Source organism: Zingiber officinale, chromosome 5A (genome assembly GCF_018446385.1).
Source record: "Zingiber officinale cultivar Zhangliang chromosome 5A, Zo_v1.1, whole genome shotgun sequence".
Taxonomy (NCBI): Eukaryota; Viridiplantae; Streptophyta; class Magnoliopsida; order Zingiberales; family Zingiberaceae; genus Zingiber; species Zingiber officinale.
Window position 1 is genome coordinate 27,079,561 of NC_055994.1, and position 17,993 is coordinate 27,097,553.

At 39.8% G+C, this 17,993-nt stretch overlaps 1 protein-coding gene and 1 pseudogene across 1 annotated transcript; both read left to right on the plus strand.

Moving 5' to 3' along the window:
- Nucleotides 1–8,215, plus strand: part of LOC121979492 — a 52,486-nt pseudogene extending 44,271 nt beyond the window's left edge.
- A 1,072-nt stretch (nucleotides 8,216–9,287) lies between these two features.
- LOC121980349 (probable pectinesterase/pectinesterase inhibitor 34) lies at nucleotides 9,288–12,033 on the plus strand. The gene is made up of 2 exons (XM_042532351.1): nucleotides 9,288–11,086; nucleotides 11,178–12,033. The coding sequence occupies exons 1-2, from the start codon at nucleotides 9,997–9,999 to the stop codon at nucleotides 11,873–11,875; spliced, it is 1,788 nt and encodes a 595-aa protein (XP_042388285.1). The 5' UTR covers nucleotides 9,288–9,996; the 3' UTR covers nucleotides 11,876–12,033.
- The last annotated feature ends 5,960 nt before the right edge of the window (nucleotides 12,034–17,993 follow it).

Sequence of the window (17,993 nt, forward strand, 5' to 3'; positions counted from 1 at the left end):
GTCAGAACTTAATAATTAATTCAACTTAATTCAAATAATTAATTCAACTTAATAATTAATTCAACTTAATAATTAATTCAAATAATTAATTCAACTTAATAATTAATTCAACTTAATTCAAATAATTAATTCAACTTAATAATCAATTCAACTTAATTCAATTCAACTTAAATAATTAGTTCGACTTAATCAACCTAATAATTAATTCAACTTAATTCTAATAATTAATTCAACTTAATTTAAATAATTAATTCAACTTAATAATTAATTCAACTCAATTCAAATAATTCATCTTAATAATGAATTCAAGTTAATTCAACTTAATTAATTTAATTAACTTAACTAAAATTAACTTAACCCCAATTAATCTAATATACTATCTCACAATCACCCATAGGGATACCATGTTTTTGATCATTTAGAATGGGTGAGATGGAACATTAAGTTGATTTCAATCAAACTATCTTCTGAATCCATTAAATTGACCCAAATCAAATATCTTATGTAGGAACATAAAGATTTAGATTAATGGATACTAGATAGTGGATGCTCTAGACATATAACTGGAGATAGATTGAAATTCAGTAAGCTAAAACTCAAAAAAAAAAAAAATATGGAACCGCCACATCAGCGGCCCCCTTAAAGCCGGTCCCACTGATATGGAGGGAGGTAAATGTAGGTACACAGCTGAAAGTGCATAGCCGGGACGCTAACCCCAGGCAATAACACCCCGAGGATCGAACCCTGGACCTTTCGTCCATGAAACCATGCGCTCCCAGCTGTGCTACGCCCTGGGGACCAGTAAGCTGAAACTCAAGAACCTAGGGTTGGTTGCGTTCGGCAACGACGAAACCCTTAAGGTAATCAGAATATGTAATATCCAATTAAATTCTAATTTTTATATTCGAAAAGTGTTATTGGTTGAACAGTTTAGTTTCAATTTACTTAGTATTAGCCAATTATGTGACTCAGGTTATTTAGTCACATTTTCAAAAACTGAATGTATAATTAAGAATATTAAAAATCCTGAAACCACACTTAAGGAAATTAGAAAAAAGAACATTTATATTATAGACCTACCAACTTCCTCACTAGAGTGTTTATTAACACAACAAGAGGAAACTGAGTTGTGGCATAGGAGACTGGGTCACACTCATACTAGACTCATTTCAAAAATGAGTCAAAACGGTTTAGTTAGAGGTCTGCCCAAATTAAAATTTATTGAAAATATAACTTGTGATGCTTGTCAACAAGGCAAACAAACCAAGTCAAACCACAAGTTAACCAACCTAAACAGAACAACTTCAATACTTGAGCTCCTTCATCTAGACTTGTTTGATTCACATAGAGCCAAGTTACTAAGTAAAAATCAATATTGCTTAGTAATAATCGATAACTACTCAAGATTTACTTGGGTAAAATTTTTAAAAACTAAAGATGAAACTTTTAAAGTATTTAAAATCCTTTGTAAATTAATAGAAAATGAAAAAGACACTCACATAAAAAGAATCAGAAGTGACCATGAGGAAGAATTTGAAAAGCATAACTTTATTGAATTTTGTGAACTTAATGGGTATAAGCATGAATATTCTTGCCCTAGGACCCCCCCAACAAAATGGTCTAGTAGAACGTAAAAACAGAACCCTACAAGAAGCCGCTAGGACCATGTTAAACGAATACAAATTATCTAATCAATTCTGGGTTGAAGCAATTAATACAGTCTGTTATATACAAAATAGGATTTTAATTAACAAATTTCAGAATAAAACACCCTATGAAATATACTACAATAAAATTCCTAACTTAAACTATTTAAAAGTATTTGAGTGTAAAGTATTTATTTTAATCACAAAAGACTATTTAGGGAAATTTTCATCAAAAATAACCCCAGAAACATTTTTAGGGTACTCAACAACTGGTAGGGCATATAGAGTTTACAACAAAAATACCCTAAAAGTTGAAGAAACAATAAATGTAATATTTGATGAAGAAAATAAACCACCCAATATAATAAATGAAAATAATAATACAGAAAATGTTAACTCAAGAAATACAGAAGATGATGACAAAATTCAACCTGAACTTAATAAATTTAAAGAACCAATTACTAACCCAAGTATAAAACTAACAAGAACAAGCACCAATCACCCATCTAACCAAATTTTGGGTGATCCAACTCTAGGAGTTAGAACTAGGTCATCTTATAGGAACCTAAGCCAAATGGCTCTTATTTCCAAAATTGAACCCAAAACTATAGATGAAGCCCTACCAGACCCAGACTGGACCTTAGCAATGCAAGAAGAGTTGGCCCAATTTGAAAGAATTCAGGTCTGGAAATTAGTGCCTAAACCCATTAACAATACCATAATTGATACTAAATGGGTTTTTAGAAACAAATTAAATGATCAAGGTGAAATAGTTAGAAACAAAGCTAGGTTACTAGCTAAAGGGTTTAATCAAGTAGAAGGATTAGACTATGATGAGACCTATTCCCCTGTAGCCAGACTTGAATCTATTAGGATGTTGCTGGCCTATGCAACACACAAGGGATTCAAGCTATATCAAATGGATGTAAAATTCATATTTTTAAACAGATTTATTAAAGAAGAGGTCAACCCCCAGGATTTGAGTACTTAGAACAACCAAATCATGTCTTTAGACTAAAAAAGGCCCTATATGGACTAAAACAAGCACCTAGGGCTTGATATGAACGTCTGTCCAATTATCGAATATCAAAAGGGTTCAACCAAGGTCAAATAAATCCAACCCTTTTTGTAAAAACCTTAGAAAAAGATATTTTCATAACCCAAATTTACGTAGACGATATAATTTTTGGATCAACCAACTCCAAATTTTTAAAAGAATTCACCAAACTAATGGAAAATGAATTTGAAATGAGTCTGGTAAGTGAACTTAACTTCTTCTTAGGTTTACAAATTAAACAAACCAAAGATAGAATTTATATTTATCAAACTAAATATGCTAAGGAATTAGTTAGAAAATTTGGAATGGAAAACTCAAAAAATATTAATACACCAATGGCTACTAATATTAAAATTGAGTAAGACTTAGAAGGTAAACCAGTAGACTTGAAATACTATCGAAGTGCGATAGGGAGTCTACTGTACCTAACTGCGAGCCGACCAGACATTCTTTTCGCAGTAGGTATGTGTGCAAGATACCAATCTTGTGCAAAAGAGTCTCACTTAACCTTTGTCAAAAGAATCCTTATGTATATTAAGGAAACCCTAAATGTAGGACTATGGTATCCTAGATCTTGCACCCTTGACCTAACCGGCTACTCTGACTCAGACTATGTCGGGTGCAAGCTAGATAGAAAAAACACAAGTGGTAGCTGTCAATTTTTAGGTCAGTGCCTAGTAAGTTGGTCAAGCAGAAAACAACACTGTGTTGCTTTATCTACCACTAAAGTTGAATTATAGCCCTAGGTGAATGTGCCTCTCAATTATTATGGATGATGCATACCCTTAAAGACTATCAACTAGAATATCAGAAAACAAAATTTTCAATTGATAATATAAGTTCAATTAATCTAACGAAAAAATCCAATTCACCACTCAAGGACTAAACATATAGAAGTAAAGCACCACTTTGTAAGGGATCACATAGCTAAGGGTGATATTGTACTTAACTATGTTGAGTCAAAATCAAACCTAACTGACATATTCACAAAGCCCTTACCTGAATTTGAGTTCAGTTCACTTAGAAGACATATAGGGATGTGCTTGGTAGAATAGAACTTATCCTTTACTTTTCACAACTTATAAAAAAAATGGTTTTAAAATCTTAGAAAAAAAATATTTTTCAAAGTTCCAAATTTTGTTAGTTTTTCAAAAATCTTGTTTAGCCTATGATTTTACCCCCTAGAAATCATATATCCCTAGTTTCAGTCAGAGCATCTCACAAGCACACTAAGACTAACTTGCTTGTGTTTGAAAATACTTAGAACGGTGTGCGATGCATAGAGTACTGCCTGGACTTAAGAATACTTATGTCAGTGCATCGACATAAGTTTGGGCATTAAATATCAAAAATACATTAATCAAGTTAAATAATCCTGTTTTAGTCAAATCTAACTGGATTACTAACTTAACTTGACTAACCGAGTGAAAACTGTTACCCTCTAGGTGAACATCTAGTAGCTAACGGTTAGACATGTGGCTAAGAAATTGAAGTTACTCATGCTTGGACTATAGGACTCTTTGAATGTTTTTTGTGGGAGTGGCCTTAGCTAAAATTATTTAAATCAAGGAGTTTTAAAATCAAATTTTTTAAGATCTGTTAAACATCTTTTATCTTAAATTTCTCCTCTATTTTTTTCAAACTTTTTAGCTAAAATATTTTTCAAATCAAAACTTTCCTTTAGCAAAATTTATTTTTAAAATTAAGTTTTGAAATTTTGGCCAAAATTTTCCTCTAAAAAGCTAAGTATTCTTGCAAAATTTTTTCAAACTTTAGCTAAGTATTTTTCAAAAGCCTTTTTAAACTTATAATAAAACTTTTTCACTGATTTAAAAAGTGTTACAAGGAAATTTATTCTAAAAAGCTAAGTGAAATTTAGCTAAATTTTTCAAAATCAAATTATCTTAAGATCATTTTCTTACTTTTTGATAAACATTTTTGTTTGTTCACTTAGCTAGAAGCTAGGTGTTTTAATATTTTACATATCTGTTTTCTTTAAGTATTAGCTAAAGGATTTTGTGACAAACTAAAATTTTCTAAGTTGAAGGCTAAGTTAACTAAATATCTTTTTAGCTAAGGCCAATGGTCACTCAAGCTTAGGAGGAGAGTATAAGAACATTTTGATATATGGCAAAGGGGGAGAGTATAAGAAAATTCAAAAGAAATTAAGAAAATTCAAAGAGGAGCTTTTATTGAGGGGGAGTTCTTTGTGTACTTAAAACCTTTATTAAAGGGGACTTCTTCACTTACTATACTTAATTTATACTATCATGCATGCTTGCTTGTATTGTTCTTTGAAAATTCTTTATAGCATTATTTTACTTAACTTTGAATTTTTGTTACCATAATCAAAAAGGGAAAGATTGTTGGTGCGAAAAGCATCCGACAATCGAACTCGAGTTTTGATAATGGCAAAAGGATTTAAAGTTAAGGTTACTTGTTGTCTGATATGCTTAATGAGTTTGCAGGAAAGTCCTGACTACGGTTAGGAAAGTGGAAAACACTAGGGGGTGGTAACCCTAGGTCCTATAGGGTGGTAACCCTATGCGGAAAGTCTTGGCGGGTCAGAGTCTTCGGGCAAAAATCCTAGGGGGCGGTAGCCCTAGATGAAAATCCTGGTGTTGCGAACCAGGTGGAAGTCTGGACGAGTCATGGAGCGGGCGTCCAGCATGAAGACCGGAAGATTCGAGCACCAAGCAAAAGTCCAGTCGATCTGGAGGACCGAACTAGCAAAAGGTAACTTCTCCTGAGTGGAGTAGGTGAGGACGCATTCCCCATAAGAGGGAACAGTAGGCGTCGGTTCGACCTAGGGTTTCCGATCGGAAATCCGAAGTCAGAACTGGACAGGTCAAAGACTGTCAAACTTAAGTTTCTTATATATATTATCTGTTCTATTTTAACTCTGTTTTGCAAGAAACTAACAATTTTGTGTAGGGGTAGAACTGTCCGGGATCGGTCGACCGAACCCCCAAAGCAGCAGGTCAGATCTCCAGCGAATGAATTAGGCTAGACCAGGGGATCAGTCGACCGAACCTGGTTATCGGTCGACCGAACTGGAGATAGGGGTTGACCAGATCGAAGCGGCATGAGCAGATCGGGCGGATCAGATGAGGAGGAGATCATCTGATCGGTCAACCGAACGTGGGGATCGGTCGACCGATCCGCCTCGAGTCAAACCTGATCCCGAGACTTGAGGACCTAGATTAGATCTGTAAAGGCTATAAAAGGAGCCTCGGGTTGCAGCTTAAAGAACAACTCGAACAGAACAACTTGTGCTCTTGTACGCTGCTCCGAATGCTTCAACTACACTCTGCTACTCCGACAACTGACGACTTCATTCTTCAATTCTTTTGTACTGTCGGTATTATATTTCTTTATTCATCACTTGTACTCTTAAATTGTAAAAGATTTACGGATTGATAGTGATTTTCGACCGAAAGCGATCAATGATCGTTGGCCTTGGAGTAGGAGTCGCCCTAGGCTCCGAACCAAGTAAATCTTGGTCTTCTTGTGTGTGTGTTTTTATTTTTCGCGGCGTTACTTGAATTTCCAAATACGAAACGCGCGAAAGCCACGAGCGCTATTCCCCCCCCCCCCCCCCCCTCTAGCGCTTTCGATCTAACAGCAAACATCGTTAGTCAAGCATATCCTTTGAATTATTCACATTTAGCTTGTGCATAATGTATCAAACTACCTCCCTTACTTAGATAACTATCAAGATTCAGGGTGATCTTCATGATCATAAGATCTCTATGATCCTCAATCAGCTGGGGATATCCACCCTATACTTGGTGCAGTCTACATGATTGTAAGATTGTTGGAATCCCTGATTGAGGGAGGACTTGTCTTAGTTAGTATGGTCTCTATTACCTTGGGTTGCCACTCCTCTAGCTAGTGCGGGATTCATCCTATCCGAGCAAGTTATTCTTATTCCTAACCGTGGAATCGAGCTCCTCTCTCCGGTTCAGATGCAAAGGTTATTCTTATTCTTAGCCATGGGATCGAGCCCCTCTCTCTAGTTTTGATGAAAAGGTCATTCTTATTCCTAGACACAGGATCGAGCTTCTCTCCCCAATTCATATGCAAAGGTTATTCTTATTCTTGGATGCGGGATTGATCCTCTCTCCCTAATCTAAATGCAAAGGTCATTCTTATTCCTGGCCGTGGGATCGAGCTCCTCTCCTTGGTTCAGATGCAAAGGTCATTCTTATTTCTAACTATGAGATCACGCTCTTCTCTCCGATCTATATGCAAAGGTCATTCTTATTCTCAAACAAGGAAGGGAGCAAGCTCCTCTAGCTCCTTGATCTAAATGAAATGGAGAGGCCAACATTTCTGGCCTGTTCTTGAAATCTTAGATCTTCTCATGGTTGTCCTTGCAACTGAGTAATTATGCTCCTCTCCCAATCAGGATAGGACAGAATTTCTATTATGTGTAACATTCTTAGTATTCTTTTAGATTCTTGGCCTCCTTATTATGATCAGCACTATGGTCAATTCAGGATGACATTCTGGGGATATCCATAATATTGTTGTGCTATGGATAAGGTTGGATTTCTTATATCTTTAAATGCTCCCTTGGGGATTCTGCACGGTCGGATCAAATTACACATAGCTGATCGAAAATAGATCCTTCCCTCACTTTATAACTTATCGGGGAAATACATTATTACGTCCCTATTGTTTCTGAGTTTTCCCATTTATGTCCCTAAAATGTTTTCATTCCCATTTATATCCCTCATAAATCATTTTCGTTCCCACTTATGTCCCTGCCGTTAACTTGTCCGTGAATATGAGACGGAATCGGCACGTTCTCTGCACGTGTTTATAAGTGAGCGGTGGTTGATCGCGATGTCGTAGGTTCTACGTGGCGGAGGTGCTGCTCGTGCTGGAGTATCTTCACATGCTGGGCATCGTCTACCGCGACCTGAAGCCGGAGAACATCCTCATCCGCTCCAATGGCCACATCATGCTCTCCGACTTCGACCTCTCCCTTGAGTCCACCTCAGCCCCCACCCTCGAGCCCATCGCCACCTCCGCCGCTGCGTACAGGGATCACTCCGCCGTTGAACACGAAGAGTGCCTCCCCGCTGAACCCTCTTGCCTCCCCTTCCTCTCGCGTCGGCCGCCGCCCCACTCGGCCGCAAAAATCGAACCCTAGCGCTTCATGGCGGAGCCCATCGATGCCCGGTCGTGCTCCTTCGTGGGAACCCACGAGTACGTCGCGTCGGAGGTCACCGCAGGCCAGCCCCACGGCAGCGCCGTCAACTGGTGGGACTACGGCATCCTCCTCTACGAGCTCCTCTACGGGCGCACCTCCTTCGCCGGGTCCACCAACCAGCGGACCCTCCGAAACATCGTCAAGCATCCGCTCTCCTTCCCGCCTGCAGACGCCACCTCCTCGCCGGCGAGGCACCTCATCGCTGGCCTGCTCGCGAAAGACCCCACTGTGCGGCTCGGCTCTTGGCGCGGCACGGCCGACGTGAAGTCACACCCTTTCTTCTCCTTATAAACATGTGCATATCACGTGCCGATTCCGTCTCATATTCACATATGAGACGGATAAATTAACGGCAGGAACATAAGTGGGAACGAAAATGATTTATAAGGGATATAAATGGGAACGAAAACATTTTAGGGACATAAGTGGGAAAACTTAGAAACAATAGGGACGTAATAATGTATTTCCCCTAACTTATCAAATTTTATTCAACTTTACTCTTCACTCTAACTTAAATGGGAGGCATGTGATACTACCCAAGTAAACCTTGATAGCCCACCAGCATATTAGGGTCGGATACTATAGACTGGTGCCCTTTCCTAACAATGGAAGACGAGTCAGCTTCTAGTCGAGCAGTCATGTCAAGGGCTAGTTGTAGAGGATATTAGCTATGCTAGCTCTTCCAAGTGTCAACTTCCAACCAGTCTTGATACAGGACCGGCTCCAGCCAGACTATCCCTTTGGAAAGGGGCATCAAGTTGATAACTAGACAAAATCGGCAATACGAACCAACGATTGTCGCTTCTAGTGCGAAGGTTAGCTCATGCGATCTTTCAATAGATGATGCTCTGCTTGTTTAGTCATCCCTTAGCCTGTTGAGGGCTAGTGTGGCGGTCAACATGGACCCTCGTCCTCTATGGATTTATAGGCCCTTGCGAAGGTAAGTGAATATATAATTTTTCTTACACTCATAAAAGTTATTTTTTTCGTCTTTTTCTTTCGTGTCCCTTGCACTCTCGACCTTCTTGATCTCTTCACTGACTTGACTATCAAAGGAGCCATGTTGATAATGCCGGCTTCAACTAATACTCGTTAACGTACAGGCTTCTCAAATAATCCATATCGATCGCATCCTCAAGAAGGAAAGAAAGGAGGGGACCAAGCGGATATAAAGAGATACATTAAAGAGCTAAAAGTAGTCAAACTTATTGAAAGATATGTATTGATTTATCCATTATATTATTAAGATTAAAATTAGAGCACATACTTCATAATTATCAATTACAGTGAAAGAAATATTGTGTTCTTAGATTTTGACATTTTCGATTTTACTTTTAAATGGATGACTTGGAGGAGGCCCATGGACAATATTGTGCCCTGATATATTGAGCGAGGGCACGGGTAACAGCACGCAATTCTTCATGTGTCCTACCACCATTTTTCATTTGCCTGATTGATTGGCGTTCAAATCAAGCAGTCAATGCCCGAAAAAACCATTCACTAACCGATGACCAAACCCATCGGCATGCAAAAGGATCTACCATTCCCTTATCTTCCCAGGGGGTCATGACAGACGACTTGGACGACAATCAAACCCTTAATTAGTTTTTGCTAAACCTGCAGCTCTTGTCCTTCATGTGCCCACTTTAAATATTTCTCATCATGTGCCACATGCGCTGTTTCCTGCCTTCTCATCCTTCTCTTTCAGGCAGCCTTGCAATGCAGGGCGCCAATGCCTGCAAATCCTTGCAGCTCAATTTCAAGTAAATGTTGGCACTTAACTCAGCCAGAGCTTCAGATCGATGTAGAAAACAGAGGGCACTGGTGTTGCATGCAGTGGCAGTACTGTGGGTTGTGAGGGAGAGATAAAGCAGAGAGGGCGAGGAAGTAGAAGCCAGCTCACGGAGCAGGACATGGACCTCCCACCAAACTCTTGTTATTACTTACTACTGTGGGCTTGCTATAATTATAAACCTACCTCACTGACACACACAAACACACACAGACACTCGACGTCCTACTGCTTTTCTTGCCGTCGTCTTTCCTTTTGATATTCGAGTCTAGATCGCCACATGGGCTACGGCCGAGTCGCCTCGTCCGAGTCGCTCCCCTCCCTGTCCGATCTGCAACTGCAAGCGAGTCGCGACGCGTCCAGAGCGCGCCGCCGGGTGTTCCTCTGCCTTGGCCTTGTCGCCGTGCTTTTGCTCGTGACTTCCGGTTTCTCGGTGGCGATATTCGTGCGCCGCCGGGAGCCGGATGAGGGGACGACTCCTCCGGCGCGCCGGCGGACGCCGAGCCAGACCTTATCGCGCGCCTGCGGATTGACTCGGTACCCGGCCCTCTGCCTGCGCTCGCTGCTCGACTTCCCGGGGGGCCTCGGCGCGGCCCGGGAGCGCGACCTCGTCCACGTGTCGCTCAACATGACGCTCCACCGCGTCAGTGCGGCCATCTACGGCGCATCCGCCATTGCCGGCGCGGCCATGGACGGGCTCTCCCGCTCCGCGTACGAGGACTGCATGGAGCTGCTCGACCACTCGCAGGAGCAGCTCTCCAACTCGCTCCTAGCGGTGGCCCCCGTCGGGGTTTCGCCTCAGTCGCGGGCCCGGGTGAAGGGGTTCTCCGACGAGGACGTGGTCACCTGGCTCAGCGCCGCGCTCACCAACCAGGACACCTGCGACGAGGGGCTGCAACAGGTGACCGACCTCCGCGTGAAGCGGCACATGAAGAGCCAGACGAAGGACCTCACCGAGCTCGTCAGCAATTGCCTCGCCATCTTCTCCAGCTTCGGCCGCAATAAAGACTTCGCCGGCATTCCGATCCACGACAAGAGGAGACGGAAGCTATTGGAGTTCCCTTCGTGGGTGCGGAAGAAGGACAGAAGGCTGCTCCAGGCGCCGGCGTCGAGCATCCAAGCCGACATGGTCGTGTCCAAGGACGGAAACGGCAGTTACACCTCCATTGCCGATGCGGTGAAGGCGGCACCAGAATACAGCACTCGCCGCATCATCATCTACATCAAGGCAGGGCAGTACGACGAGAACATCAAAGTTGGACGAAAGAAGACGAATCTCATGTTCATCGGCGACGGCAAAAGCAAGACCATCATCGCCGGGTCGCGGAGTGTGACCGACAACTTCACCACCTTCCACACTGCAACTTTCGGTATTCACTAATGATTATCGGGGCTTTTGTTGATGTTTACAGAAAGTCAGAACAGAGGATGAAGTTGTGGTTGTGAATTTGGTATTTGCAGCGGCGACAGGGACGGGATTCATAATGAGGGACATAACGGTGCAGAATTGGGCGGGGCCGGAGAAGCACCAGGCGGTGGCACTGCGGGTAGGGGCGGACCACGCTGTGGTTTACAGATGCAACGTGATCGGGTACCAGGACACTCTATACGTGCACTCTCAGCGGCAGTTCTTCCGGGAGTGCGACGTCTACGGCACCGTCGACTTCATCTTCGGCAACGCGGCGGTGGTACTTCAGAACTGCAGCCTGTGGGCGCGGCGCCCGATGCCGATGCAGAAGAACACCATCACGGCGCAGAACCGGAAGGACCCCAACCAGAACACCGGCATTTCCATCCACGCCTGCAGAGTGGTGGCGGCAACAGACTTAGAGCCGGTCAAGGCCAACTATTCCACCTACCTCGGTCGGCCGTGGAAGCTCTACTCCAGGACGGTTTTCATGATGTCCTACATGGAGGACCACATCCACCCGGTGGGGTGGCTGGAATGGAACGCCACCTTCGCCCTCGATACCTTATACTACGGCGAGTACATGAACTACGGCCCAGGGGCGGCCGTCGGTAAGAGAGTGCAGTGGCCAGGATACCGGGTGATCACGCTGCCGGCGGAGGCCAGCAAGTTCACGGTGGCGCAGTTCATCTTCGGTTCCTCATGGTTGCCCTCCACAGGCGTCGCCTTCTTGGCCGGCTTGTCCGTGTGAAAAATCAAAATCAGTACCTTCCTCTACAAATTTATTTTCTCCTAGATTTCATTCCCTTTGTTTTATAATATGTGATCTCTCTTCCTCTCATGTCATAGTTTAATTTTTTTCCCCCTGAATTTTTCAGAAACAGATCGATGGCAACTCCTTCAATTAAACTTCTGATAATTATACACTTTACCTCCTCCAACATTGCTTCTTTTTCTTCTGTTCTAATTCTTAATGAAGATTCTGCCAAAGATTTGCTTTAAAACAACGGTCGAACGCTCATCATGATTACATTAAAAAAAACAGAGAATTTTTAGCCCTTTGCAAAGATTCGAGGAAAGCAGTGGTAAAGTAATCCACCGAATGCGCAGAAAAAGAATGAATTTGCGAAAAAAACATACTTTGATGATTACGCTGAATGATGAAGGGCTTCTTGTTCATTCTTGTTGACTTACACAGCCGACGCTTGCTAATCAAGAATAAAGACAAGTCGGGCCACACGCTGTCCTTCGGATCGACGAAAGCTCACAATTCCCGAGACTCAAAGTCAATCATGTGTTGCTGATTGGCACAATGGCACCAAAACAACATGCTGAGATGAGATAAGAGCTACACCCCACCATTAATTAAGGACGTCCATTTCCTTGAGATGTTCTAATTTGCTCCCATTCTCAGCTATTTTAAAATACTTTCGTTTACTAACGCTATCAGAGCACGAAGACGGTGGGTGTGGAGAGGAAGGTTCGTGCTAGTTCACAGAGATTGGAAGGTGGTAAGTAAGAGCGTGAGGCCTCGCACATGCTCATGCTGATGCTGGTGCTGCTGTAGATGGCAGATTCCACGTTACCTTTTGCTGCTAGTTTAGCTGCCTCTGGCTTTTTGCAGAGGCGGGGAAGTGTCGGTGAGCGACAGCAGAAGACTTTACTCGGGGAATTGATTAAAGATTTATGGAAGGGATAGGATTTAGCGGTGGAATTTGATGGGGCCAGTGAAACTGGACGGTGGGGATACGCACTGTTAATGATGGATCTCCAACTTATTTTTTATTTTTATTTTTGTAAATTAAGATAAGAATATCTTTTAAGATAAAAAAATATATATATAATGAAATATTATTTTAATGTAATTTTTTTATAAAATAAACTAAGTTAAATTATTATAAATATTTTGATAAATTTCTCTAAAATGATTTACCGTGAGAAGCAATTATTGGTACCTTTATTAAATAAAAAAAAAAAAAGTAAAGTTACGTGAGGCAACATCAGAAGGAGACACTGCATTCACATAGTTGCATAATAAATATATGATATATAAATTCTTATAAATAACAGTATTTTGGAAAAAAAAATCATTGATCAATTTATCTGTATGTTCATTATATTCGAAAACTATTAAGTTTAAAACAAATTTTAATTGATTATTAAAATATGAGTACTTATATAATTTTTAAAAATCATCTCATTTTCTTTTTATTTGCTTAATAAGTGTTGTCTATTCCTAGGAAAGTTATGTTGGAGATACCATATAATCGAAGCTAAGTTATAATATTGCCAAATGTTTGATGTTAAGTTTGGTTGTGATCTAATAGCTTCGTTAAGTGCATAGGTGACTTAACATAGAAAACCCCTAGTAGACCAAGTGCATCGAATATTAGGCAACGAAAGTTTAAACATAACAAGAGGATCAAACACCAAATAAGAAAGTCTAGATGAGTCAAGGGATCGAACATATGTCATTCGATGGATCAACGAGGACTGGACATCGAATCAAAGGAAGACCTGGCGGGACGAGTGTTTGAATGCTGAGGAGAGAAAGCCCAAACAGATTTAAAGAACTAGATGTTTGGCAGATGATAAGTGAAGGTAAATTCTTGAGTTGAGAGGTTCTTTTGCAAAGAAGAACTATTAAGGATGAGTCCTTGTTACAAGGACAACCTTAGATGGCGATATAATTAAGGGTTCCATTTGGAATCCTAAGTCGAGATCGAACAATTGATTAACTGTTACAATTTATATTGATTATATGCATGTTTCCAGTCGACTGAACCATTCGGACAACCAAACAATAAGGTTCAATCGATCGAACAAACGCTGAGATGACACTAACAGCTGAGATGTACGTTATGCTGACGTGACATCCGATATGGATGAGGATAAGTCTCAGATAATTGACATGGAAAAGGATAACTCTCGGTGTGCTAATGTGACAAAGGATAAAGATTGGTGTGCCAACGCATGAGGAACAGTCAAGCATAAGCCTTGCGAGGTTGACGTGAACGTGGATTGAAGTTAGGATGCTAAGGTAGTAGAAAGGCATTGGTCAGATAGAGGATTGATATACCAGTCCTATGAACTAGTTAACCGATAGATTAGATCTTATTAGTAACTTTTGTTCACTATGGAGCATTTATATGGTATTAGTAATGTATGCCCATTATGGGGCATTTAAAAGGGATAATGGGGTTATCTCATGACACTATTAACATAAATGACTCAACTAACATAAGTGAATATTAGTAGCTTCATCTCATGACTCTACTAACATAATTGAATGTTAATAACTCCATCTCATGACTCCACTAACATAAATGAATGTTAGTAACTCCATCTCATGACTCCACTAACATAAATGTCTCTATGTTAGTAACCCCTAATAGAATGACTATCCATATTCTTATCTTAGCTTATAAATTCATATTTCTTATGTGAAGTGTGAGTGAGAGAAAAAGAAGGAGGAAGAGTCTAAGAAAGAAGAGAGTTGTAGTCTCTATCTTATTGAGAATAATAAAAAAAGGCTATCGTCACACATCACCAGGTTAAGGGTTAAAGCGTTGTGACATAACGTTGATAGTTCGAGATACGTGATTATCATATCGACTTCGGGCAGTCTGTGGCTCGAGTTTACAACAATTCTGAAGGTTTGGAGTGTCGGAGATTAGTTCATCACCAACCAAGGTACAAATTTAATTTCCACAAAGTAGAAGTAAATTATGTGTTTTACTTTTATCAATATCCGACATTGGTATCAGAGCCAAATTTGTTTGATGCACTTCATTGACCAAGTGATCAACAAATTCACGAGTGAGAAACTCATGAACCCAACTGAAAATAGCTTGCACAGAGTTTTTTTAGGATGCTCGGGCACGTAAAGATGTTCAGGGAGCCCAAGAAGAAATGCTCAGCCCGCGTGTTCAATTGCATGTAAAAAAAATCTCAACCGTGCTTTCAGCGCAGGTGCTCAGGAACGCGACTAAGTCGCAGTACTTAGGAAGAACTATGGTGCTGGGTTCTCGACACCCGAGTGTGATTCTTGGGAGCAAAGGTCTGTAGTGCTCGGCATGCAGAAGTGATCAGCATTGCTCGGACTTGTCTGAATTATGGTGCTGCATTGCTCGGACTTGTCTGAATTACACTCGGTTTATAGCTCAGAGTGGGAGACAACCACTTGACCTTATCTTAAACTGAGTGTCTCTGGGTAAGACAAAGGAGGTCAAACTCTGAGACATGTGATATAACGTTGTCGGTGTTTGGCTATGTGTGGACTCACAGCAGCACGTAGGTTAGCCTTGAGAGTATGACGTAACTACTTGTGTACAACATCTTAATTCGAATGATGAGAGGTGATTTCAAATTATAGTGTATGACGTCTGTTGACTCATACTCTCGTCTTGGAATTTATATTTGAGTCATTTGAATTAAGATGATTTGTAGGATATACAAAGTTGATATATTAAGCATCAAATGTAACTAACGTATCTCTATTCTATGTAATAGAGATATGGCTACAACAAATAATGTCATATTGGATCTCGTGAAGGGAGACAAGTTGAACAGTGACAACTATAAAATTTGGCACTGGAGGGTTTAGTTTATTTTCGAGGAACAAGAACTCGGGGAGATTCTTAGGCACTATATGATGGACCCCAGGGAGGTACCATAACACAGGCAAGATGGGATCAAGAGGTATATCGTGCTTGGAACAAGATGGATGGCCAAACTAGGATATATAATTCTTCTCAGTAGCATGTACAATGAAATAATCTTGATTTATGAGTAGTATCCTACTGCCGTGTCAGTCTAGAATGCTCTTAAAGAGCATTATGGCACCCCCTTAGCTCCTAAGATGATGATGTTGACCTATAAGTTCATAACTCACAAGAAAAGGTCTGATCATACTGTGAAGCAGCATTTAATACATATGTTGAGCATGATTGTCTCTTTGAAGAATATGAGGTATCCTATGTCAAATGAGATTCAAGTATTAGGAGTGATGTAATCTTGTCTGACTCCTAGGATACTGTTAAGACCTATCTCACACATACTAAAAGTATCTGTACTTTCATGGATGTGAGTAGGCATTATGAGCTCGAGGAGGAGCATTAGGAGGTGACCAAGTCTGCTTCAAGTTATGCTCATTTTGTGAAGACATGTAAGGGCTCCCATGGTACAAAGCGCAAGTGGCGCAAGCATAAGAAGAATACCAAAGGTCGTAGCAGAACAAGTCATTTGTAAATGTTAGAGTGTATACTAAAAGCCTAGCTTTTATATAAATATTTATTTAAAAATAAAGAATCACAATGGTCAAATATATACATTTATTTGTTAAATGTAATTTGTTCAATTAATTTATATAGTAGACAACATGGTATGTGGTGTCACACACAGAAGATCATGTTATCGGTTCTTTATAAATTATAAACAGTTGCTCGCGACTAAGATGGAAAGGAACAAACCATCGAAATAGTTGTAGTGTAATTAGGTATTAGTTTATCTTGACTAATAAATTACACTAGTACACTCTAAGTGTATTGAGTAGGATCATTTAAGGTAAGTTCTTTTTATACTGACTTGATAAAAGAACTAGACTTTAGTTATTATGAAAGTGTGTGCTCTTAATCCTAATATAATAACAAGCACATATATTTAGTATTTATTTCTTTGACTTATCAATGGGTGAGATTTAGCTCGATAAATCAATAAAGTCGATAAGTTGGGAAATGGTATTACTTATAGTGTGTGTTATTGATTATAGAAGGAAACTGTGTCCTAGTAATCTAGATTGAGAATGACTCCAAGAGGAGCTTATAAGGATTGTCATGTTAAACCCTGCAGGTGGACTTAGTCCAACATGACGATAAGGTTGAGTGGTACTACTCTTGGACAAGATATTAATTAAGTGAGTTGTCAGTAACTCATTTAATTAGTGGGCATTCATTATCTTAAACACAGGGAGACTAACACACTCATAATAAGAAGGATCCCAAAATATAATTTGGGATTGGTACGGTAGTTCAATAATAATTCTTTAGTGGTATGAATTATTATTGATGAAATTAAGTTGTGTGTTCGGGCGAACACGAGAAGTTTAATTTCATCGGGAGACCAAAACCAATTCCTCCTCTCGGTCCCTATCGTAGCCTCTTGTATATAGAGATTTATACCCACCTTTCTACCCACTTAAGGTGGCTGGTCAAGCTAGCTTGGAGCCAAAGCTAGGGGCGGCCAAAGCTTGGGTCCTAAGCTTTGGTGGCCGACCACTAGAAAATAAAAAGGGATTTTTATTAAAATTATTTCTTATGTAGATATCATGGTTTTAAAATAAAGTTTGAAATTTAAATCTTTCCTTTTATAGCTTTCTACAAAAGATTAAGAAAAGATTTGAAATCTTTCATTATTTGTAGATTGAAAGGTGGATTTAAATTTTAAGAAAACTTTCCTTTTTAACCATGTTCATGATTTAAAAGAGAGTTTAAAAATTAAATATCTCTTTTATAAGTTTCTACAAAAGATTAAGAAAAAATTTAATATCTTTCCTTATTTGTAGATTGAAAGGAGATTTTAATTTTTAGAGATAACTTTCCTTTTTGAAAATTATCCGCATGTTTTAAAAAAAGTTTTTAATTTATAAAATTTCCTTTTTATAAACCACCATGAAGGGAAAAATTATTGGAGAAATTTTTTATAAATTTCCGGAGACAAATTAGGAAGTTTTAATTAATTAAAACTCTCCTTGTTTATATCTTTAATGTGGTCGACTATGTATTGTGAGAAGAGAAAATTATTTTTATAAATTTTCCTTTTCATGGCAAAAGAATTAAGAAAGTTTTTTATTTAAATTTTCTTATTTGCCA